The sequence below is a fragment of the Colletotrichum graminicola genome, assembly GCF_000149035.1.
Source record: "Colletotrichum graminicola M1.001 genomic scaffold supercont1.6, whole genome shotgun sequence".
Lineage (NCBI taxonomy): Eukaryota > Fungi > Ascomycota > Sordariomycetes > Glomerellales > Glomerellaceae > Colletotrichum > Colletotrichum graminicola.
The window spans coordinates 887,606-909,736 of record NW_007361010.1 but is presented as its reverse complement, the minus strand read 5'-3'; the positions used below and the strand labels follow the sequence as shown (position 1 = coordinate 909,736).

Genomic DNA, 22,131 nt, shown 5'->3' with positions numbered 1-22,131 from the left:
AAGGACACCGTCTTTGTAGATTCCCCGCGACTTCCAAGTCTAAAGGTGGTAATACAATGGTATTTGGTCAGATACCCTCATCAGTGTCGTCTATCCGCGAACCGCAACGCCTATTCATTCCCTTACTCGTCACCGTCACCCGAGCCCGAGCCTCTCGTGAGAATCGCCGCGCTTCCGGTGCCCGGCGTGCGGCCAGTCTTCTTCTTTGCCGCCTCCTCTTGCTTCTCCTGCTCAATGTTCTTGACGTAGTTCTCAATCTCGTCCATGGGAAGCATCTCAATCGTCTTGCCAGGCGCCATCAGTGCGATCTCGATGTTCTTGGCTCCAGTCTGGACAACCTCAAGAAGAGACTTGATGGCAAGTCGGATGGTGGCCTCCCTGTCCATGTCCTCCTTGTAGTTGCGCTCGAGGAACTCGCGAACGGTCTTGCTGGAACGGCCGATAGCGTTGGCTTTCCTGCGAGGAATTAGCTAGTGAGTTGTTACGTGGAAAATTCGTTTTCATACCATGCCGAGTAGATGCCAGAAGGCTCAGTCTGGTAAAGGCGGGGGACCTTGCTGCCGCTGTCAAAGCCGACAATCAAGGTGCTGATGCCGAAGGGGCGAACACCACCGCTCTGTGTGTACCGTTGCTGGACGCCGGCAACGTACTTGGTCATGTACTCGATGGAGGCGGGGTCTTCGACGGTCAGCCTGTGGGACTGTGCCTCTAACCGCGCCTTGTCGACGAGGATGCGGGCATCGGCGTTCAAGCCAGCGAAGGCGAGGCACACGTGAGTGTCGAGAAGCTGAATCTTGGAGGGGGTGATTCGAGTATCCTGTAGCTTCATAGCTGATCGCTTTTCGCATCCGAGAACGACCACATCTGAGCCCTTGACGCCGACCGCACATGTTCCTATGTCACCAGTAAGCCGGGCTTCGCCCTTGATTGTTGCGGGCAGGCAGCGTTACCTCTCTTGACGGCTTCACCGGCGTACTCGACCTGGAAGACGTGTCCATCAGGACTGCAGGAGTGAGCTAGGCGCCACAGAATTGAGCATGGCAGGGGCGATCGTGACAAACCTGAAGACTGTTTGTGGCGTGTTAGCATGCTACAGTGAGGTTGCGGGCAAGTGAGGGGGGGGTCATACCAGACAGCGCTCTGTCGTATCCTGAAGCCATTTTTACTGATCGTAGATCTGATAAATGGGAATATGTGTGGTGTTGGTTGGGTTGGCGAGTTGTTGGATGGTGTAGGACAATCGCCGTGGATGAAAGGATGCGCGGTGGAGGATACAGATGGAGTGCGATAGGTAGTAGAGGCAGGCTGCAGGTCTGACGAAGCTTCGGTACCTGCTGGCATGGGAAAGGCTGAAAAGCTCCAGGAGCTCCTACGCAGCCCGGTGAAAGTCCGGGTAATGGACCTTCCCGAAGCTTAGAGGACAGAGTCCTGCCCGTGCCGTTATGTGGTCCGAGCGCTGCTTACACTTTCAACGACCGTGATGCTCGGGTAACGGGGGCTCACTTTCGTCATTCTTCACATTTCGAGTTGCCAGAATTTGGGTATTTTCCAACCAACCCAGGCTGTCTTCTCGTGGACCGACCGTTTCCTATCAGAGCGTCTACATCTGCGAGATGAATTACATATATAACAAGAGGGGACGACACTGCTCTCAGAGACGCAGCCATCCAACCCGCTAGCCCCGACTGCTGCTTAGCACAAACTGATCCAGATACAACCGTCGTTGGAATGGAGGTTCAACACCCAGCGCTCCTCGAGATCCAAATAAAACCACTCACTACCGAAATGCAGTGCGCCTGCGCCAAACCCCCTGACTGCCATGTCCCACCTTCATCTTGTGTTAAACCCTACTTTTTATGCCTGTTCATGCCTAGCCTAGCATAAGAGAAAACGAGAGTCAATCCCATTCAGAACTTGCCAATGTCGGCCCACGATCTACTCTGGAGGACGTTGGCGATGTCTTGGCCCTTCGACTTCAAGCGCAACTTGAAGTGCTCGCACCACATGATTTCCAGCTCGCCGTCTCTCGAAGACGCATTGATTTCTCGGTAATACTCCAAGGCCACGGCGAGAGGCGCAGCCAGCAAGTCTGGTTGAACAGTCGTCGACACGGCGAAGTCCAAGGCTCTACATATTCTCGAGGCGAAATCCCGCCGTTGCTGGTACCTGGCCAGGTTGATCTGCAGACGGGGCGGCAGGTCGGGGTACATATTGGGAAAATCCTCGATGACAGGTTGGAAGATGGCGTGGTGTAGGGTCTCGATGCACCGGTGAAGGAGCAGCAACGTCATCCAGTGGTACAGGAACGTCACCGACGTGATGCCGTCCTTGAAGGCAAGGTTATCGGCGAATGGGATCTGTTGCGCGTCCGGGTCGTCTGGCTCTTCTATCCAGTATGCGTGCGGGTGCTCAGTCGTAGGAGCGCGAGCAACAAGCTCCAACTCCTCAAGACTTCTCTCCAGCTGCAGGCAGTTCTCCAACAGCTCCTGGGCCTTCAGTCGTCGCTGCATGGTTGCAGCAAACGGTATCGTTCGGTCGACCAGAGCGAATATGCTCGGTAAAGGGGAAATAATGTCGAAAAGTCGGTCGAAGAGGGTCTTTGGATGCCGCTCCCAAGGGATAGTGCACCATTCCATGGATGCCAGGAAGGTCGCTTTCCTATGCAAGAGAGCGAGGGTGATCTTTCCAATAAGTCAGTAACTGGTCATCTGCAAATGCTTGTGCACCTTGCGTACAGCGCTGCATCTATATACTCTGATGAAGAAGTGATGGGCGGGAAATTGACGGAAGTAAGCCGGACCCAGTTTCTTGACGAGGTCTAGGTGCTCCTGAGAAACGCCCCAAGGGGTGATGCCGTTGGTTACCAGAGAGGATGTGTTTTGCTGCAAGCTGTCAGCGGACGTACCCTCAGGCGCGAATCGGTTGCAGACCTCGAACAGAAGGGCGCAGATGCCCTCGGGGAACCCGTTGTCGTTGGTCGTGGGCAGAAGGCTTATCATTACCTGCGCACTCAAGTCCACATCGCTCCCGTTGTCCCAGGTGTCGACGTCGACCGGCGAGTAATTTGGCAAGACCATCCGAAACTTGACCTGGCTTTGCCCATCGGCGGCCCTCGTAACGTTTTGGAGTCCGGTGTGCAAAGCGGCAATCTGCACCGCATACGCTACACCATTGTCGTACAAGGATATCAAGTCATCCCATGCCGGCGCCAAGGGCTCTATTGGTATCAAGCGCGGAGTCTCTTGCTCAGCGATGTGGCTCCTTCTTCTCCTCCTCGAGGACGACTGTACTTGGCGCGGCGGATGGGACGAGCAGCGGCCAGCATCGTCTATGGTTGCGGTGATGAAGACCATTTCTCGCTCATACCCGGCACACTCGCGGCCGCTATCGACACATTTTCGACAGAATGGGCGTTCGTTGTCGCACTGGTTTGAGTCATCAGCTGGAAAACTTCCTCAGCCGCAACTCTTCAGAGACTCACTTTAACTCTCCGAGCCCTACACGTCTCACATCCTTTGTACTTTCCGCGAACTCCAACCATGTTGAAAACAGAGAGACTTTAGACGGCAGGATGTTGCGCAAAGAACAATGGCCATAGCTCAGCTTGTCTTGTCGAGTTGGACAGGAAACCAGAGCCTGTGCTCATATATATCGTATCAAGCACCGCAGGGGGGGGGGGGGGGGGGGCATTGAGAGGCCCCCAAAGGGCGCAGATCGGGAGCTTCTTACGTGGGCCAGTGCCGATGCTTGTGGGGGTGGGCAGGCACACACAAGGCGTCGCGGGAGCCAGTTGATGGTGTACTGCAGCCCTACTACCGAGTATGGATGACGGCAATGTGTGATACGTCCGGGAACAAGGTCTTGGCCTCCTGGAACAACTTGGGCGAATGGGGTGCTCGCGGGTACGGCATGCAGCCAGGCCGCCCCGAGATGATCAACTGTGCCTCCCTTCGCGATAGTCTCGGGCGATGCGCGGGTAGATTGCTCCTGGTGAGTGCAGCCGAGGTTCGACGCGGTGCTTGAATCATCTTGTTTGCCCTTTCCCCCCTTGAACAATTGGAATCCAAGCGACATCAAGGCATTCCTTTTCCGCTGACTTGCAGGCAAATGAGCGGGCAAGACAAGTTGGAAAGAGGGAAGTGGGCATGGTACTACTGTTTGTGTGCATATGTGTCTACCTCGGCGTAAGATGCCTCGGCCATTCAGAGCGACCCTTGCAGTGTGCACTGGAGAGACTGAAGCAGACTATCGATCGGGGGTTGGAAAAAACAAAAAGCGTAAACGACCTCATATCCCTCCATCCCTCGTCCCTCGTCCCCGGGCGGGACGACGGGCAATGTACGTGTTCCAGGTGTGGCTCCGTAGGGCTGCATGCCGTACCAGACCGAGGGCAGGGGTTCGGCTCGGAGGCCCCACGGGGCAGAGCGGATCCTGGCCCCGTATTGGCTGTGTTGGAGCTGACATCGGCGCGGCCGCTGAGTGCCGCATTAGTAAAGGAGCGAATGGGAGCGCAGCGAGTGAGATTTTTACCAGGGAACCACTGGCAACCGGTCAGCCAAACGGTGCGGAAAGCCCGGTCGGACCAGGGGGTCGCCGAGAGACATGGAGACAAGGGGACCAGGGAAGGGAGTGGGAATTTGACGAGCAGAGGAACACCCAAGAGACGGGCTCTGATGATCACACCGCGACCACCGAACCATGAGAGGGTGACGAGGCCATGTCATTGGGAGTCGGGCTAAGATACGTAGCCAAGGCCCGGGGTGGTTGCGACGTACTGCAGCCAATCAGCCCGCCCAGGGGCTTTTTACTTGCACATCACCCGTCCTTTGTATCTTACCTTTGTCACGGGAACCCATCCAGGTAAGATGCGGAGTCACCAGTTCCAAGGCTGCGGGTTGCTGACGTCTTGCCTGTTTGGCGAGCCGAGCTGCGGCCGAGACGCCCGGAGTTGTGCCTACTCATAGCATCACGCTTTCTCCAAGACCATCGGTGCAGCAAGAGATGCAAAAAGTTTGGTAAGATCTATCGAGGAAGAGAGGAAGGGGGTGACGGTAAGGTGGGGGGCGGCTTAGGGCGACGGCTGTACTCCGTAGTTCCTTTGGTATTCCAATGTACACCGCCTACACAGATATCTTATTACATTGCCTGCATCTGCATTGGCCCCTTTTTGCTCTTTTCGCCTGCCGCCAAGACCGGAATCTCGAGATATGTCCCAATTAGGCAACAATGTTTCTTCCACGCCATGCCCTCACATCACAACAACAAAACACGCCCTCTTCTGTCGCCTTACAAAGCAACCAGCTGCTTCTCTCTTCGGACCAAGGGGGCGGACGTACGACGCTGAATGGCTCGCCCACCGGCGGGTGATGCGGAAGCAGAATGCCTAGCTAGCTAGTCATACGACTTCAAAGCCTTTCTCACCCGCACATCGACAGACCGGTCAAACCGGACTGCATTCCGGCATCCAGGGATGCTTCCCACGTCCCGTGCAGAAAGTGGAGGGCGTGCCTTTCCTTGGCGACTCCTTAGACGTATTTGTAAGGGTTCATGATGCCATTCTGATTGGTTCGATGTCAGCATTCCTTCAAGGAGCCAGACAGGACTGATGATGCTTTCGCGGATGAGAGGGAGGGTCGATGATAGGGAGGGTCAATGATGTGGGGGTCACATGGGGACGGGCAGAGTGATGCAACAGTGAGAGTGGAAGAGCAGGAGGGCGGGCAGGCAGAGTAAGAGTGAGAAGAAAGAGGAGAGAAGAAGAAGGATGAGGAGGAAACACATACCGGGTCGTACAGGTTCTTGATCTGCTTCATAAGCCCGACCATAGTCTCATTTCGGCTGTATCCAATGAAATTCTTCTTCGCCACGCCCAGACCGTGCTCGGCGCTGATGCTGCCTTGACGCTCCTGGATCCACTCGTACACGAAAGGCTCGAGGATCTTCTCGATGCGCTTGTCGTACCGTCTGACGGCGACATTGAGGTGCAGATTCGAGTCACCCATATGACCGTAGCCGACAACCCCCACGGCAGGGAACTCGTCCGTGTTCCCGACGAGCCCGGCGGCCTCCATCTTGGCCTTGGTGTCGTCAACGAGCTGGTATAGGTCCTTGAGCGGGATCGACACGTCATACTTGTACGTGCCGCCCCAGTGGCCGAGGCACTCGGGGATGCCCTCACGCCACCCCCAGAGGGCCTTGCTCTGCGTCTCGTCCTGCGCGAGTACGCCGTCCGAGACGATCTCGTTGGACATGACGTTCTCGAGGAACGCCTCGAGCTTCTCGTAGTCGTGGTCACCGTTGGAGCCGCTCGTCTCGATGAGGCAGTAGAACGGGTGCTCGCCCTCGAGGGGCCGCTTATTCTGGCGCACGGCGTGGACGAGGTCCTGGCTGCCAGCGTCCATGAGCTCGAACGCTGACAGGATCTCGCCGAGCTGGCCCTTGGCGGCCTTGAAGGCCTGCTGGGCCTTCTCGTACGACTCGAGGCCGAAGAAGGCGACGTTGACGGCCTTGGAGCGCTGCGGGCAGATGACAGATACCTTTGTGATGATGCCGATGGTGCCCTCGCCGCCGATGAAGAGCTGCTTGAGGTCGTATCCCGTGTTGTTCTTGCGCAACGTGCAAAGGTCGTCGACGACGGTGCCGTCCGGCAGCACGGCCTCGAGGCCGAGCACGTTGCCGTGCAAGCTGCCGTAGCGGAGCAGGCGCAGGCCTCCGGCGTTGGTAGCAACGTTGCCGCCGACGTGGCATGAGCCCTTTGCGCCCAGGTCCAGCGGGAAGACGTAGCCCTTCTCGGCCAGGAACTGGTCGGCAACCTCGAGGATGACGCCGGCGTCGACGACAAGGGTGCCGCTGACGTCGTCGAACGAATGGATGCGGTTCATGCGGCCCATGCTGATGACGATTTCATCAAAGATGGGCACGGAGCCGCCGACGAGACCCGTGTTGCCGCCCTGGGGCACGACGGCGAGCTTCTGCTCGTTACAGTAGGCGAGGATCTTGCTGACCTCGTCCGTGGAGGCGGGCCTCAGCACGAGGCGCGACTGGCCGCGGTACTTTCGCAGCCAGTCCTCATTGAAGGCGGCGATGTCGTCGGCCGCGTCGGCCGTGACGCCGTCGATGACGCCAGAGGGGCCCAGAAGGTCCTTGAAATAGGCGGCGTGGGCGTCGGTGACCTCGGCGAAGCGGGAGTCCCGCTTAATGTCCGGGTACGCAGCGGAGGTGAGCTTGATCTCCTTGAGGCCGTCGGCCTTAGAGGAGGGTCTGACGACGGTGGTCGCAATGCAGCGGGCGGCGGCAACCGGGGTCGAAACTGGCCGCAGAGCGTGCCGACCACCGGCGCTCAGGAGCGACTGCCTCCGCACCGCCGTCCGGAGGAGTGGCTGTATTCTTGATCTGGAGGCCATTGTGTGACGGGTGCGTGTGACCTTGACCGAGGTAGAAAAGGAAGGGAGGATGAAACACCGGCCCGGCTGGGTTGTGGACCTTTTTTTTGGTTTTCTCACGGTGTCTTTCTTTTTCCTTTTTTTCTTTCTATCTCTTAAAGGCCCCGGCGGACTGATGAGACGATTAAAAAAAAAAACAGCAATGGGTAGGTTCGCAAAATATTTGGACGAACTGACCCGCCCCCCCGATTTCGGCTTTAAGGCACCAAACCCCTGGAGGATTCCTTCCAATGCCAGATGAGTTGGAATTGATCACCCGCATGGCGTGACGAAGCCCGCTGGGTCACCTATAACTACAGCGGCTCTCGGCCAAAATGTCTCTTTCGCCGTCGGCAATACCCCGTTCTCACCGACACGGTGTGTTCGCCCTTCTAGCTTTCGAGCCGTCATCAACATTGGTTTCTACACAGCCGAACCGAACAATCTCACGGGCAGCCAAAACTTCAGACGAGGAGCATCAAGCGCACGACGCTCTCATTCGGGTTTCCTGGACCGACGCATGCTTACTAGCTACCTAGGTATGTAGCCATCGGAATACAGACCTGCGCCCAAGCTCTGATGCTGGCCGTCTTACCACGATGAATCGGACGAGAGCAGCTGGGGCCCTCGCGTTACCGTACCTACTCACTTCGGCCGGAGTTGAGAGACTCTAATTATGCAATAACCGAATTCAGTCGCACACGTCTCAATCTTTTCTTATTTGGTTTCACCAGCTAGGTTGACTGCTGCCGAAGATCGTACACGGCTAGCAAGACACGGCCAAGGTTTACAGATAGCAGCGTCGCCGCAGCGACTGTCAAGACACAACAGAGAGAATAGAAATCCTGCAGGCTCATTCCTCGGCGGATAAAATCCATCCAAGACACACTCTTTGCATGTCGAGTTCCGAGAGCACGGATCATGTGTCTCACTTATTTAGAGTCCTTCTGGGTAGGTATTATTTGCAATACCTACTGGACTCTCCGGGGGGCCAAGCATTGAAAAGAAGATTCAATTCATCTGTAACGGACTCGAATCTCTTGGGTGGCGTTCCAATCCCTGGTTGCGGCTTCGCAGTCTGTGGAACCCTTGAACACGTTATTCTTCACCTCAGTTTGACAGCCTCGGCCGGGGCGGCAAAGTGTCGTAACATGACCGGGACACCCATCGGATTGAGCACCCCGTCTCGCGGCTGGTCCGTGACGACGATGAGCCCACGAAACGCTGGGCCGGCGGCTGTTGAGTTCCGTACTGCCAAAATCAAATAGTCGAGATTCGAGTAGCGGGTCTTGGGTGATTTCTGTCCGATGTCTTGATGCGGCCCTCGTTAGAGTTGTCGGGCTTGTATCCATGCACCGCTCAGCCGTTGCCGACACGGAAAGCCGTACCCACGTTAGTCTGGGCTAGTTGACGGGTGATGTGCAGGATAGACACGTTGTAGACAAGCCATCAGAGGGATTCGGTTTGCAGCGGCTACCATTTCCAGTTCGGGAGTAGTTGAGGGCCAGAATGTTCCAAGAATGTAGTCATAGAGACCAGAAGCAGGCCGTTGTCCATTGTTCGGGGGTGCAGCTAAGAGGTGCAGGACAATAGCATAAGACAGGCTCAGCACCTCCCCCTCCCATGTTGCAACTGACGTATCCGCGACGACGAGGATATATTCACATCCTCAATTTGGAACCACGGCGACTACGGCGTCCTTGGGGAGACCCTTGCTGATCGGCTCCAAGCATCATGATTATGGCATGCATGCGTGGCAGTGGGGCGGGCCCTTTCTGCACTGGGAAACGACGATCGTTGAGGAAGTCAACGAGGTCCGGGGCTCTTGGAAGGTAGGTAAGGGATACCTAGCGATCCAGATCGTGGAGGTGGAGAGACAGGCACTTGTTTCAGAAGGGAGCTCTTGGCTAGGGGCCACCTCGTAGTCCTACTTAGTGCTGCCCAACATCCTTCGGCTGCGCTTGTCTATATTACATGAAGAAGAGTGTTTGGTATCTGCCAGGCGGAAACTCCAGAGGACGGGACGACAGTATTAAACGACGAGAGGATCCCCCAAACTCGGCCGAATATGCGTTTTGGACCCTTTCTGTTCCATTCACTCGTAACGCATCGTGGGTTGGTTTGATTCTTCGAACCCATACGATTTCTGGCAGACATCCTGTATGTACTGCTGCACTACGGATACTGAGGAGTGAAAACGACCCCATCCTTGGGCGCCAAGGTCGAAAGTTTATCCTCCCCCCCCCCCCCCGCAATTGGCAGGTCCGATACGCCAAACTGAGTACCTACCCCATCCCGGCGCCTGCAGCGGTCGAGCGCTGTTAACCGACTTAGCGAGCCGCTAACATCGGCCGAAATGACGTCCACAGCGCAAGGCCCTCAGAGGGCGCGTCCGCTGTCACTGTCAGGCTCAAGTCTGCCCGGCAACGCAGGGTGCAACGAGGAATTCCCCGAGTTTTGTTTACATGACCATTCGTCCACCGGCACCCACCATCTCCACCAACACTCGTCCACCGCTGGCAGCCACACCTCTACATCTTCATCCGCGTCCACGACCCCTACCACCCCGACCACCGCCGGATTCTCTGCCCCTTGTGCAAACAAAACATCCCCCGCATATCGCGACCGCACAAACAGCGGAACCAACACTACCGCCAGAACCAGACGAGATAAGAAGGAGTTGCAGGCCCAGCGACTGCAGAGGTCGGGAAGCACCAGCCTTGCGCTAGCACGAAAGGAGAGCACAGCAAAGAAGAATCGATTTCGTTCTGCCACAGGATCTTCGCCCGCCGACGCTCTCGCCGCCGTCGAGCCGCCGCATGACCAGGGCTTGACGAGGATGGCGTTTGCTGAGCAGCAGAAATGGATCACGGTCCAGCAGAAGACGTTCACCAAATGGTATGATCGGACCCCGTCCCTTGGGCAGCCAGACCCAGCATCGTGAACACGCACTGACACTCGAACTTTCTGTGCAGGATGAACACCAAACTGGAAAGCCGCAATCTCGAGGTGAAGGATCTCGTGGCTGATCTGAGCGATGGTGTAAGTTAACCCCTATTCCCACATTGCGGGGTTCTTAGCTTACAGAAACTTCCACCCCAGGTTCTCCTCATCCACCTCCTGGAATGTCTTTCCAACGACACCCTCGGACGCTACGCCTCGAAACCCAAGCTGCGCGTGCAACGGTTTGAAAATGCCAACACCGCGCTCGACTTTATCAAGGCCCGCGGCATCCAGATGACCAACATCGGCGCCGAGGATGTCGTCGACGGCAACAGGAAGATCATCCTCGGCCTCATCTGGACACTCATTCTCCGTTTCACCATCAGCGACATCAACGAGGAGGGTATGACGGCAAAGGAAGGACTGCTGTTGTGGTGCCAGAGAAAGACGGCCTGCTATGACGAGGTCGAGGTCCGCGACTTTAGCGGTAGCTGGAACGACGGGCTCGCCTTCTGCGCCCTGCTGGATATCCACAGACCAGATCTCATCGACTACGATGCCCTGGACAAGTCTGACCACCGCGGCAACATGCAGATGGCCTTTGACATTGCGCACAAGGAGATTGGCATCCCCAAGCTGTTGGATGTCGAGGACGTGTGCGATGTTGCCAAGCCGGATGAGAGGTCACTCATGACCTACATCGCCTACTGGTTCCATGCCTTCTCCCAGATGGAGAAGGTCGAGAACGCGGGGCGCCGTGTGGAGAAGTTCGTGAATAACATGGCCGGCGCCTGGGAGATGCAGAGCGCGTACGAAAGGCGCATGAGGGAGCTGCTGAAGCAGATCAGGGAGCAGGTCGAAAAGTGGCAGCAAGCAACGTTTCTGGGCACCTACGCCGACGCCAAAGCACAGGCCAACGAGTTTGCTGCTTTCAAGCGTGGGAGGAAGAGGGAGTGGGTCGCCGAAAAGAGCGAGCTTGCGACCCTGCTGGGTAACATCAAGACCAAGTTAGGTACATACCGTCTGCGGCCGTACGACCCTCCACCAGAGCTGTCCCTCGAGACGATGGAAAGGGAGTGGTCTTCCCTGTCAAAGACGGAGATGACGCGAGCGCAGCTGATCAACGAGACCATCAGAGAGTGAGCATTCCCTTTGCAAATGAACCGCTTGGCCCATCTCAGTACTGACTCATCTGCAGTATCAAGAACGCGCTACGCAAGTCCTTCGCCGACAAGGCCAACGACTTCGCTATGGCGTTGAACACCATGCAGCTGGCAATCTCGGGTCTGGACGGCGATGTCGAGGACCAACTCCACCACGTACGCAAGCTCAGCGACAACCTTCCGCCGCTAGACAAGTACCTCGACACCATCGCTGCCGTGGACGCAAAGTGTCACGAGGCCAACATTGAGGAAAACGACTTTACAACGTATACGTACGACGAACTCGTCTACGAGCATGGCCTGGTCAAGTCGTCGGTGCAGAAGAAGCTCGCCTTCCTCGACAACCAGATGGTTGCGCGCAACATGACCAACCTCACGCCCATCCAGCTCGAGGAGTTCGAGTCCGTCTTCCGTCACTTTGACCGCGACGACACCAACTCTCTCCAGGAGCTCGAATTCAGCGCCGCCCTTGCCTCGCTGGGCCTCGTCTTCTCCGAGGACGAGATGCACGACTACTTTATGGACACATCCAACGGTCGCGACTACGTCACTTTTGAGCAGTTCATTCGCTTCATGGTCGACGTGACCGAGGACCAGAACACTGCCGAGCAGGTCTTCCAGTCTTTCCGTGAGGTCGCCGACGGCAAGCCCTACGTCACCGAGATGGACCTCCGCCACTCCCTGGTCCCAGACGAGGTCATTGATAAGCTCATCGAGATCATCCCCCCACACAACGGCCCGGACACAGCTGAGGACCGCGGCATGCCGCAGTACGACTACATAGCCTTCATGGAAAAGCTCATCAGCGCCGAGAAGGAGGCCGACACCACAGTACCAAATGGTGTGTTGCAGGAGCGCACCAACCGCGCCAGCATGCTGCCGCCCAAGGACCCCAAGACAAATGGTAACCACTGAGGGAGGCAACCTGGAGATAGCCAAACGCAAAGAAAGAGAATAAAAACTCGGTAAAAAAAAATTTCAAGCAGCAAATTACACTAACAAAAACAACCACCGCACGCATATGCATATACACATGCACATAACATACACACACGCGCACATTCTCTTTCTCTCATACGAGGGGCATTACGGAAAAACGGTCAGGCGGGGCAATCAGCGGCGTACATCTTTCTCTCTTCTTCTTTGTCCCTTTACACACGCACACACACACACACACAAACCCCATACACATATATATACCTGAAGTCAGCAGACCACAAGACACCACAATGCCAGCATCCCTGGCGGAACAAGGCGATCAGACCTGCTGTCTGGGCTGAGGAAGCCGGAGGCGTTTGTGAACATCGTTCCATAACATGGCATTGGGTGTTTTCGGGCGCTGCTCTAGTCGCGGAGGGGAGGGGGGCAGGAGGCATGGGAGGCTGATTGTTTCGTTTTCTCTTCTGATGAGATACATGTCCAATACAACACGTAGAACAGCAAACCCGCCAACCCCCCTTGGTGCGAAGGGTGAGATTGTATTAGCTGGATATAACGGTCCTTTGCGACTTTCGCTTCTGTAGAAAACCTTTATCTAATAATCCAACACGGAAATTTCCCTTACATTTGTGTAGTGTATCTCTTGGTGTTTTCCTCGCCCCCTCGCATCCGAGTTTGCGCTGCGTGCCTCAGCCCATTGTGGGTAGATAGGCGGTTGAATAAAGAGCAGTCCGAATGACAAAACGCCAGTGTCCAGTATGCTTATCCATATCACTCGAGGGTCTTACGAGTGTAACAAGTCCTGTCTGTCCAGGCCGTCTTCCCTGGCCTATTCCCTCTCTGTCCGTCTTCCTCCCCCCGTCCTCATTTCGACCCTTCAAAGGCCCCCATGTCCTTCAGCGCGTTGGCCAGCCGCCTATAGTCGCGCAAAAGGTCCAGAACCTCGCCCAACTTAAGGTCGCCGGGGTTCTGCAACTCCATGAACCGCTTGTTTGGCGGGTTGACCTTGGGTGCCTGCTTAGGCGGCAAAGCAGCCGCGATGTCCGGGAAAGCCTGTGCCATGCTGCGTTAGCTGCAGTTCTCGGTTGCTCTGAAAGGGAACGTACACTTGCTAGGTCGCCGCCTTCAGCCACCTTGGCTGTCGCGCCTTTTGATGGCCCGTCTCTCGATACGTCCTTGGGTGTTTCTTTTGCAGTCACGGGCGTAGACGCAGTCCGACTCAAGCCACGAATCATGCTCATGCCAGAAAACCTGGAGAACGAGCTGCCAAAGTTTCGCACAGAATCGAGAGGGTTAGCAACGGCCGCAGAAGACGGCGCCGCTGGGTCCTTCTCCCCTTCTTTTGCAAACAGTACCTTCTTCGAACTGCTCACGCTCCGAGAGCTGTCGGCGCTATGGTCTCGGCTCGCCTTTCGCCCACCGATAAGGTTCAAGACCTTATCTTCGCGAACGGGAGGACGGCGAGTGGATTCGGCCTCCTCTGTGCCGTGGACAGAACTGGCACCGCTGATAGACCCTTCTTCATCGGGCGGAGGCGTACTCATCAGCTTCCTGGCGTCGTCGAGCGTCTTGGGTACGACAAGGCCCTGGCCAGATTCAGTCGGCGTCCCTTGGGTCTCACGCAATTTGCCAACTAAAAACTTGTAACTGTCACCTAAGCTCGTAGAGATGGTCTTCAGGTGCTGGTCAGCCGTGTTGAGCACGGCGTCGCTGGCGGCGCCGATGGCCTGGGCCGGCGTGTTGACCAGCTCGCTCAGCCTCCTATTCCGAGCCTGAACTGCTGCGCGGAGCCCAGATGACGCCGCAGACGACGGCGGAGGTCTCGTGGGGGTGGCGTTGCCAGAGTTCGTCTCCACCGTGGCATCCGCCGTCACCGTCAACCCGGGCGGGAAGGCCGGAGGGAATGTGTCAGCCCGTGGGGTGCCCGGTTGGCTCAGACTTCTAGCGGGGCCCTGCGGCAGCTCGTCGGCCCTTAGCGTGGACAAATCCACCGTCTCCAAGAAGCTGATGGCCGCCTCGAGGTTTGTCAAGCAGTAGGCAGCTTCTCCCGTTAGCTTCGGCTCCCATCTAAAGTACTGAATGAAGTGTAGGTCGCTGATGACGTTGAGATGCTCGGGAGGGAGCGTGATGAGCGTGAAGATGAGCATGGGCATGATCTCGTCCGCAGACGCCGATGGGTGAAATTGAGCCAGAGTCTCCACGATGCTCTTGTGAGCCGCCTTCAAATGGTGCACCTTGCCGAGCGGATAACGCTTCTCGTTCATGAGGATCAAGTCTCTCCTTGCTTGCTCGAGCGACTTCTTGATCTCTTCTGCCTTCTCAGCAGCCGCCTCGGGGGTCTGCGACGCATGCTCGCCGAGGTCGATGCCCAGGTCGGCTGGGCCGATCCCGACCAGTGCAAGTGCTGCGGTCTTGGACCTCAGCTTGGAGTCTTGCGCTTCGTCTTGCGTGCTTTTGTGGCGGTAGATCTTGTGGTAGATGCCCTCGCATAGTCTTCTCTCAACGGCCTCCTCGATAATGCCCCGCTTGGCCTCAATGGCCCTCCGCGCCTTCTTTCTGTTGGCTAGTTCCTCAGCAGTGATCATCTGCTGTTCCGTCTCGGGGAGGACTTTGGGTTTATCCTTGCTTCCGAGAGAAGCCGCCTTGGCCCGGAGCCTGCTGGCTGTGGAGACCCTGGATGACGCGGACGGAGCAGGCGACGCATCCCGGTTATGCCGAGAGATCAAGCTAGAGATGTGTGTGTTGACGTGTGTCGAGGCGACCTGATAGAAATCTTGGAACAGCTCGGAGACCTTGTCCAGGGTCAAGGGTGTCGGGTAGGTTTTGGTGGTAAGGGACTCGACGAAGCTGCGCGCGGTCAGTATGTAGCATATGGTCGCAAGCTGGCGTGGTACGGCACCTGTCTGTTAGGCTGACGAGCTCGATGGGGAGTTCGCCGAGGTCCACGGAACCTCTGCCATCGAATCCGTCGTCGTTGTCTGTCGAGGGCCGCGCGGCCGTCTCGAATGCATCGGGAGCCTCGGAAGTGTTTGTTTGTGCCGATATGCTGGAGATGGTCGGCGTGGCCAAGGGGTCGGTTGCTGTGCCATTCTGAAATGTTTGAGCTCGTTTCGGCACTCGGAGAGGGTCGCTATCTTCGCTCTGGCGAGTGAAGGACGGCGTCCGTATCGTACTCGGACGGGCAGCTGGGGACTTGGAGGGGCCGGCGGGCGACATGGTCTCGACGATGCTGGAAGCCATCTCTGTCAGTCTGATGATGTACGAGAGAGGTGAGCGAGAGACGCTGGTTGTCCCAAACGGGAGGGGAAGACAGATTTACCTATCCGATGCACTCAAGTTAAGCCGGCATGAAGTATTAGAAGCGGTCTTGAAACCCGATGCCAGAGGAAACAGATCCCTGGCGGTGCTATGCCAGATAGTCGAGTCGCGTACTGGCGGATTTATGCCATAAATGGAGCAGAAGAGCAGGGATGATGGCTCTCGTATGATGGCCAAAGATGGCAGTTATTATTACATTAGCATCTCTTACAAAACAATGCCTGGACGTTTGAAGGATGCACAACCTGTCTGTTTGACACGGCGCAAAGGGATAGGAAAGCAACGGGAGGTTACAGGTCGATGGTCGAGGAGCTTTGAGTTCCAATAAGGTGGCATAGGTAGATAGTTAGGTAACGCAGGTAGCGCAGGTAGTGCAACATTCTAGCTAAGGCAAGGTAGCTCCCGCCCATGTCCCCGTTCGTGTCTTATTGGAAGGTGTCATCTGCAGACGGATCCGGCCTTCAGTGCATGCATGTGCTGGGGGGCACGAGGGCGACAGGGGAGGTCGGCCCTCTGCCTAGGGGCTCCAGCCTCCTCCTGACTGTGAGACTGTGGCTTCAACCTCGCTCGAGGAGTTGCTGCTTCCATGATGGCTCTCCTTCTTGCTGTCGAAAGGTAGGCAAGGCAGAGAGGCATGCCGAATGAAGATGCCTTTAGTATCTAGGTACGTTGCCTCCGCTACCGCATTCACGCGGCATCTTATTACGAAGCATGAGTGTTGCCTAGGGCCGTCATCAGTGATGGGTGCCCCATCCATGATAACTGCGGGAACCGACGGATGCGTCGAGCAACCAAAAGCACGCTGAAGATGCCTCTCGATGCGCCCCTGGGTGGCGTGGAACAGTGGGTGCCAGGCACCAGGCAGCCCCCACCGCCGCGTCTGAGAGTACATTGGCACTGGTCACATGCCGGCGGGAGCATCCCTGGCTGCCACTAATCAGCAGACGTGAGAATATGCGTACTTGTCGATGAGATCCGTTAAGGCTTTACCCCATTTTGCGCATCAGGTGCTAACAGGAAACCCGAGTCGGAGACTTATCAGCGGGTCATCATATCGCGTCTGTGCACCCTCCGCGGCTCGGAGGCAACATACTACGTATACAGCGCCAACACTGCCCACCTGATGCTGTCATAACCCCGGGGCAGTCCGCCTATCTAACATCGGTATCATTCACCCTGCCCGCCCGCCTCTTCTCTTGGGGCCCAACTCCGCAACGCCATCTCATTACCAACAGCACACTCCCAACACTGCAATTCTATATTTACCTGCTCAGTGTGCTGTTCGACAACATGAAATTGAGACTGGGGGGGCGAGGGGAATGCACCTCTGCGGGCAGAGTCACGGCACACCTCCTCTTGTCGTTCCTTGCAATATCGCCAACCTTGGCTTCTGTTGGGGAAGCTTTCAACCATAAGGAGGCGGCCCTCCAACCTGGACCACTGCTTCCACCTAGCACTCAACAACCCGCCTCGGCCGAACACCTCTTCACGCTACGACACGTATTTCACCACGGCACATACCGGCATCCTCAGCTGCACCGGAGAAAGGATGTCCGTCACTTGGACGATGCCGGAAGCCAGGTCTGGCTGGCCGAGGAGGACGGGTTCAAGAGGGAGAAGGTGATGCCTCTCACCGCTAAGAGCGCACCTCTAAAGATCGAGCGCATGGTTGACCGCCGACCGTCTGTCGTCGACCCGATGGTTACCGAAGCTCGACAGCGCGGCTATGTCAACATCATGTCGCCATCCGACTGGACCCTCGACGAGGTTCCCGGACCCAACATCACTGACAAAGCTACTGTCATCAGCCTCGCCATCATGGCTGCGAACGCGTATATCGAAGAGGAGGGAAAGGCAGACTGGGAAGAGGTCGGTGGTCCGTACAATAGAAGCGCCGACTTTGGATGGGAAACCGACGGACTGCGCGGGCATATCTGGGCAGACTCGACAAACTCCACCGTTGTGATCGGGCTGAAGGGTACATCCACTGCCATTTTCGATGGAGAAGGGACTACCACGAACGACAAGGTCAACGACAACCTCTTCTTCAGCTGTTGCTGTGCGCAGCAGGGACAGTGGACCTGGCATCAGGTCTGTGACTGCGCAACGTCCACGTACTCGTGTAACAACACCTGTGTTGTTGAAGCACTCCGGGATGAGCACCGATACTACACGGCGGCCAAGGAGCTGTACTCCAACGTCACAGAGATATTCCCCGACGCCAACATTTGGCTATCAGGCCACTCCCTGGGTGGCGCTGTCAGCTCTCTGCTGGGCCTTACCTATGGCCTTCCTACTGTCACCTTCGAGGCCGTGCCGGAGGCGCTCGCTGCCGGCAGGCTCGGTCTTCCCGTACCTCCGGGCGCGGATCAGATGGTTCACCAGGCCCGCCAGAACACTGGTGCGTATCACTTTGGCCATACGGCAGACCCCATCTACATCGGCACCTGCAATGGAGCCACTGCGACGTGCTCTTTCGCCGGATATGCCATGGAGTCAGCCTGCCATACTGGGCTTGAGTGTGTTTATGATGTTGTCGCTGATAAGGGTTGGAGAGTCGGCATCGGAACGCACAAGATTCGATCTGTGATCCACGACGTCATCATGAAATACGACAACGTGCCCGAGTGCAAGGCCACTCCCGAATGCCGAGACTGCGCCAATTGGAAGATGTACGAAAGCAACGGCACGGAGACAACCACAACGTCAAGGTCTTCAACCACGTCCAAGACGCGCACTCGTACAGAAACCTGCCAGACACCAGGCTGGTGGGGTTGCTTGGATGAGACGACGACTACTCCAGTCACAACTACGACCTCCACTTCGACCACTTCGACTTGCAAGACACCTGGATGGTTCGGGTGCAAAGATGAGACCACCACGACCACCACGACCACCACGACTTCGACAACCACCAGCGCAACGACCACCTGCTTGACCCCTGGGTGGTTTGGCTGCAAGGACAAGACCACGGCGACCAGCACCACGACCTTACTGCCTGGCTCGACTCCGGCTCATGGCATCACTGCTGCTCCTACGGCAACCCCCACATCAGCTCCCACGAAGGCACCTCCGTCGGATCCCCACTGTCAGAGGAGGTCCTGGTTTGGGTGGTGCAAAGAATGGAGCCAGGCTAGCGAAAGCAGCAATGAGGACCTGTGACGCTAAATGGGATTGTTAATTGATGGTGACCGGGTTTTTTTATTTCTCCTTTTTCACGGATTGTATTTTAGGATTGGGGCGGGCTCGTGGACACTAAATGAATCATTAAACGGGGTTTGACCACTGAATACATGTAGATAGCAGCCGGCTTGATCGGCCTTGAATTGATCACACCACTATATTGGTCTCTATTAAAACAGGGTTGATGAAGCGACGCGTGCGCATTCGAAATGAACTTCCCCAGCAGAACGCTATGCTCTTCCCGTCGTTGGGTCAGGATTAGGTGCAACGGCGCACGCGGACTTGGAGTCCCTAAAAGCCCCGCTAAGCACTCCGGGCCGCTGGCCACAGTCCGCCAACTACCGATTCGCCCTGGCTTGCAAGGACGGTTAAACGTCACATGTGCTATGACGGCCGCCACCTTTCTGGGATTTTTTTTCCCTAGCTACGACGCGTCTGACGCCTACTAGTTTTTTTTTTTCCCCCGTTCTATTTTTTCTTTTCTTTCTCCTTTCTTTTCATTAACGCCCCGAGTAGGTACCGACCATAGTCCCAACACGCATCTCATTTCCTCATCGATCGAGCGACTGGCCACGTCGCACCGTCTACCGCGCTGCAGAAATGGGCTAGGTGGTCCCCATTCTACACCCTTCGACTCCGACAGACGCGATGGCCACGACAACGAACGAGCCCACATCCTCATCGCGCGATGAGTCTTCGGACTCTGGAAGCGGAAGCGACAGCGAAAATGATACCCCGACGATAAGCACGCCGACAACGGTCGAATGGCTGGTGACTGGCCGTTCAAAGCGGTCCACGGCCGGCAACCGAATGAAGTCGATGCTGGCTAACGAAGAACCCGACTCGGACCTCGAGCTGCTATTTGCCGAAGACGACAATGACGAAGGATTTACCGATGTCGACGACGCGGGTTCCGACGTGCAAATGGACTCGTCTTCCGACGACGAGGACGAGCAGAACCGCGGAGATGATCTTGAGGGAGAAAAGGAGCTCGAGAAGCAGGCCAGGGACAAGAAGTTGGCTTCGCGAAAGCGCAAAGCCCAAGACGCCATCCCCGCCAAGTTCAGGAAGAAGGTCCGCATCGACCAGGCGGCCGCCCCAGCGCCACGGCCCAAGAAGAAATCAGAACGAACCAGCTGGCTGCCCTCTCCTGGGGACATGCCCATTCGCGCTTCGCTGCGTCAGACTACGATGCTCAGCAAGGAGCAGCTACATCAGCAGATGAAGGAGCGCGAGGCGAAGCGGCTGAAGCAGTTGGCCGTGATGGAGAAGAAGGCCAAGAAGCTCGAGGCAATGAAGAAACCCCCAATGACACAGGCCGAACGGCTGGCGGAGGCTGCTTTGGTTGAGAAGCGAAACGCGAAATCGCTGAACAGATGGGAGGTGGCCGAGAAGGCGCGCGAGGAGGAGCGTCTCGCCAAACTGGCGGCCCTGAACAACCGGACACTGAAGGGACCAGTAATCACCTACTGGAGTGGCATTGGCAAGTGGGAAAACCACCTGAAGCATGTGGGCAAGGTGGCCGAGGAGGAGAAGGCCCCTCGCAAGAAGCGGGAGAAAAAGGACAAGGGGGACAAGGCGAAGGGCAAGGACAAGGACGAGGAAGGGTCCAAGAAGGAGGAGGGCACAGCGACGGGCGCCGCCTCCGCATCCTTACTTCCGTCAACAACCCCAGATGGACTGGCCGAGGCAAAACCGGGTGCGCCATCTGCTTCTCCAGCGCCAGCAGATGCCGAGAATAAACAGCCAAGTGGCGCCCCCAAACATTCATCACAACCAGCCGCGGAACCACGGAAAGCCACGCTAGCCGTGAAGGAAGAGGACCAGCCTCGTGTAATGGCGCCTCCCCCCATCCCACCACTGCCCCCTGTCTCACCCGCACTACCCAGACCTGAGGACAAACCCAGGTTGATGGCGCCACCGTCAATACCGCCACCTCCTTCGCTGAGCTCGTCGCTGATGGCTCCTCCGCCTATGCCTCCGCCGCCCAAGACTTCACCGCCTGTCCTGGCAGCCCCAGTGCTCGCGCCTCCGGTCCTAGCTCCGCCTCTGGGTGGCATACACCTCGTTCAGCACACGACGCAGCCGAAATCCAACGTGCTCGCGCCGCCAAATACTACGCAACATAAATCTCCTCTCTCGATGCCTGCTCCTCCTCCGCCATCCGCGAGACCACCAGCTCACCCCCTAGCACCACCCCATCCATCCCATCAACCCACACCAACTCAACCGGCTCAACCTCCCGCTCCTCCGAAACCCACCCTGCCGACGGTAGCCTCCACTCCGCCGGCTGCAACGCCTGCGCCGGCAGTTCCTCCAGCCCCGGAGGAGCCGCCTCCGAGCGAGGTTGCGCGCAATGCGTTCATCCTCCGCAGCTTTGACGAAGAGCTTATCCGTGATAAGACGGTTCAGACTCAGATTCTCTTCGGACGGCGGATGGATCGCCTTGCGAAGCCAGCACCCCGCCCCGTGTGCGTCATCACGGCGCACACGGCCCGCTACCGCGACCCCGAGACGGGTCTGCCGTATTTCAACGCCTATGCGTACCGAGAGATACAGCGGCTCCGACGCGGCGAGTACAAGTGGAGCAGCCTCCTCGGTGCGTGGGTCGGCAGCTGCACCTACGCCGCCCGTGGTGTGCCGGAGCGGTTTCTGAAGGGGGGGAAGCCCAAGGAGCCCAGGACGAAAGAGAAGGAGAATGGCAATGCCACTGTTGCGGAGGGCACAGAGAGCCAAAAGACGAAGGCGGACAAGACCACACCGCCTGCCCAGGCGGCTGTTGGAGAAAAGCCGCCCACTAAGACGGCAGACGCGACGGTACCCTTACCACCACCGTCGGCGCCACAGACGCAGACACAGACGCAACAATTACCGCAGCCGCCGGCGGAAGCTCAGAACCAAGACCAGGGTGCGAAACCGGCTGCTGCCAAGCCAGCCTCGCAACCCGGTGCGGCCTCTGTGCCACCCGCCGTCTGAGGTGAAGCTGACTTTCTCGAGGGGTTCGCCCGAGTAATTTGACAGCGTTTATGCGGGAACAAAGCTGGGCGTTTGAGAATATCGAACGAGTTGTTCCTGCGCCCTGAACTGCCATAGGGTCCGCCCGATCGGACTGTGGTGTAAGACCCGAAACAGAGGCAGACTGGGAGGGAGGGGGTTGGGAAGTT

The 22,131-nt window shown here is 57.1% G+C and overlaps 7 protein-coding genes across 7 annotated transcripts; 3 read left to right on the top strand and 4 right to left on the bottom strand.

The window, feature by feature from the left end:
* Window positions 1–122: 122 nt before the first annotated feature.
* On the bottom strand, window positions 123–1,160 carry GLRG_02301 (proteasome A-type and B-type; the record flags this gene model as incomplete). The annotated part of the gene is made up of 5 exons (XM_008092959.1): window positions 123–456; window positions 507–894; window positions 951–1,003; window positions 1,062–1,068; window positions 1,130–1,160. The coding sequence occupies 5 exons, from the start codon at window positions 1,158–1,160 to the stop codon at window positions 123–125; spliced, it is 813 nt and encodes a 270-aa protein (XP_008091150.1).
* A 747-nt stretch (window positions 1,161–1,907) lies between these two features.
* GLRG_02300 (uncharacterized protein) lies at window positions 1,908–3,541 on the bottom strand (the record flags this gene model as incomplete). Its single annotated transcript, XM_008092958.1, has 4 exons — window positions 1,908–2,681; window positions 2,736–2,882; window positions 2,931–3,425; window positions 3,482–3,541. The coding sequence occupies 4 exons, from the start codon at window positions 3,539–3,541 to the stop codon at window positions 1,908–1,910; spliced, it is 1,476 nt and encodes a 491-aa protein (XP_008091149.1).
* Window positions 3,542–5,525: 1,984 nt separating this feature from the next.
* GLRG_02299 (FAD linked oxidase domain-containing protein) lies at window positions 5,526–7,403 on the bottom strand (the record flags this gene model as incomplete). The annotated part of the gene is made up of 2 exons (XM_008092957.1): window positions 5,526–5,558; window positions 5,784–7,403. The coding sequence occupies 2 exons, from the start codon at window positions 7,401–7,403 to the stop codon at window positions 5,526–5,528; spliced, it is 1,653 nt and encodes a 550-aa protein (XP_008091148.1).
* Window positions 7,404–9,777: 2,374 nt separating this feature from the next.
* GLRG_02298 (uncharacterized protein) lies at window positions 9,778–12,442 on the top strand (the record flags this gene model as incomplete). The annotated part of the gene is made up of 4 exons (XM_008092956.1): window positions 9,778–10,319; window positions 10,397–10,463; window positions 10,524–11,503; window positions 11,563–12,442. 4 exons carry the CDS (start codon window positions 9,778–9,780, stop codon window positions 12,440–12,442), a joined length of 2,469 nt encoding a protein of 822 aa, XP_008091147.1.
* Window positions 12,443–13,330: 888 nt separating this feature from the next.
* Window positions 13,331–15,706, bottom strand: GLRG_02297 (uncharacterized protein; the record flags this gene model as incomplete). Its single annotated transcript, XM_008092955.1, has 3 exons — window positions 13,331–13,519; window positions 13,573–15,313; window positions 15,366–15,706. The coding sequence occupies 3 exons, from the start codon at window positions 15,704–15,706 to the stop codon at window positions 13,331–13,333; spliced, it is 2,271 nt and encodes a 756-aa protein (XP_008091146.1).
* Window positions 15,707–17,074: 1,368 nt separating this feature from the next.
* GLRG_02296 (uncharacterized protein) lies at window positions 17,075–18,946 on the top strand (the record flags this gene model as incomplete). Its single annotated transcript, XM_008092954.1, has 1 exon — window positions 17,075–18,946. One exon carries the CDS (start codon window positions 17,075–17,077, stop codon window positions 18,944–18,946), a length of 1,872 nt encoding a protein of 623 aa, XP_008091145.1.
* Window positions 18,947–19,615: 669 nt separating this feature from the next.
* On the top strand, window positions 19,616–21,943 carry GLRG_02295 (YL1 nuclear protein; the record flags this gene model as incomplete). The annotated part of the gene is made up of 1 exon (XM_008092953.1): window positions 19,616–21,943. The coding sequence occupies one exon, from the start codon at window positions 19,616–19,618 to the stop codon at window positions 21,941–21,943; it is 2,328 nt and encodes a 775-aa protein (XP_008091144.1).
* Window positions 21,944–22,131: the final 188 nt, after the last annotated feature.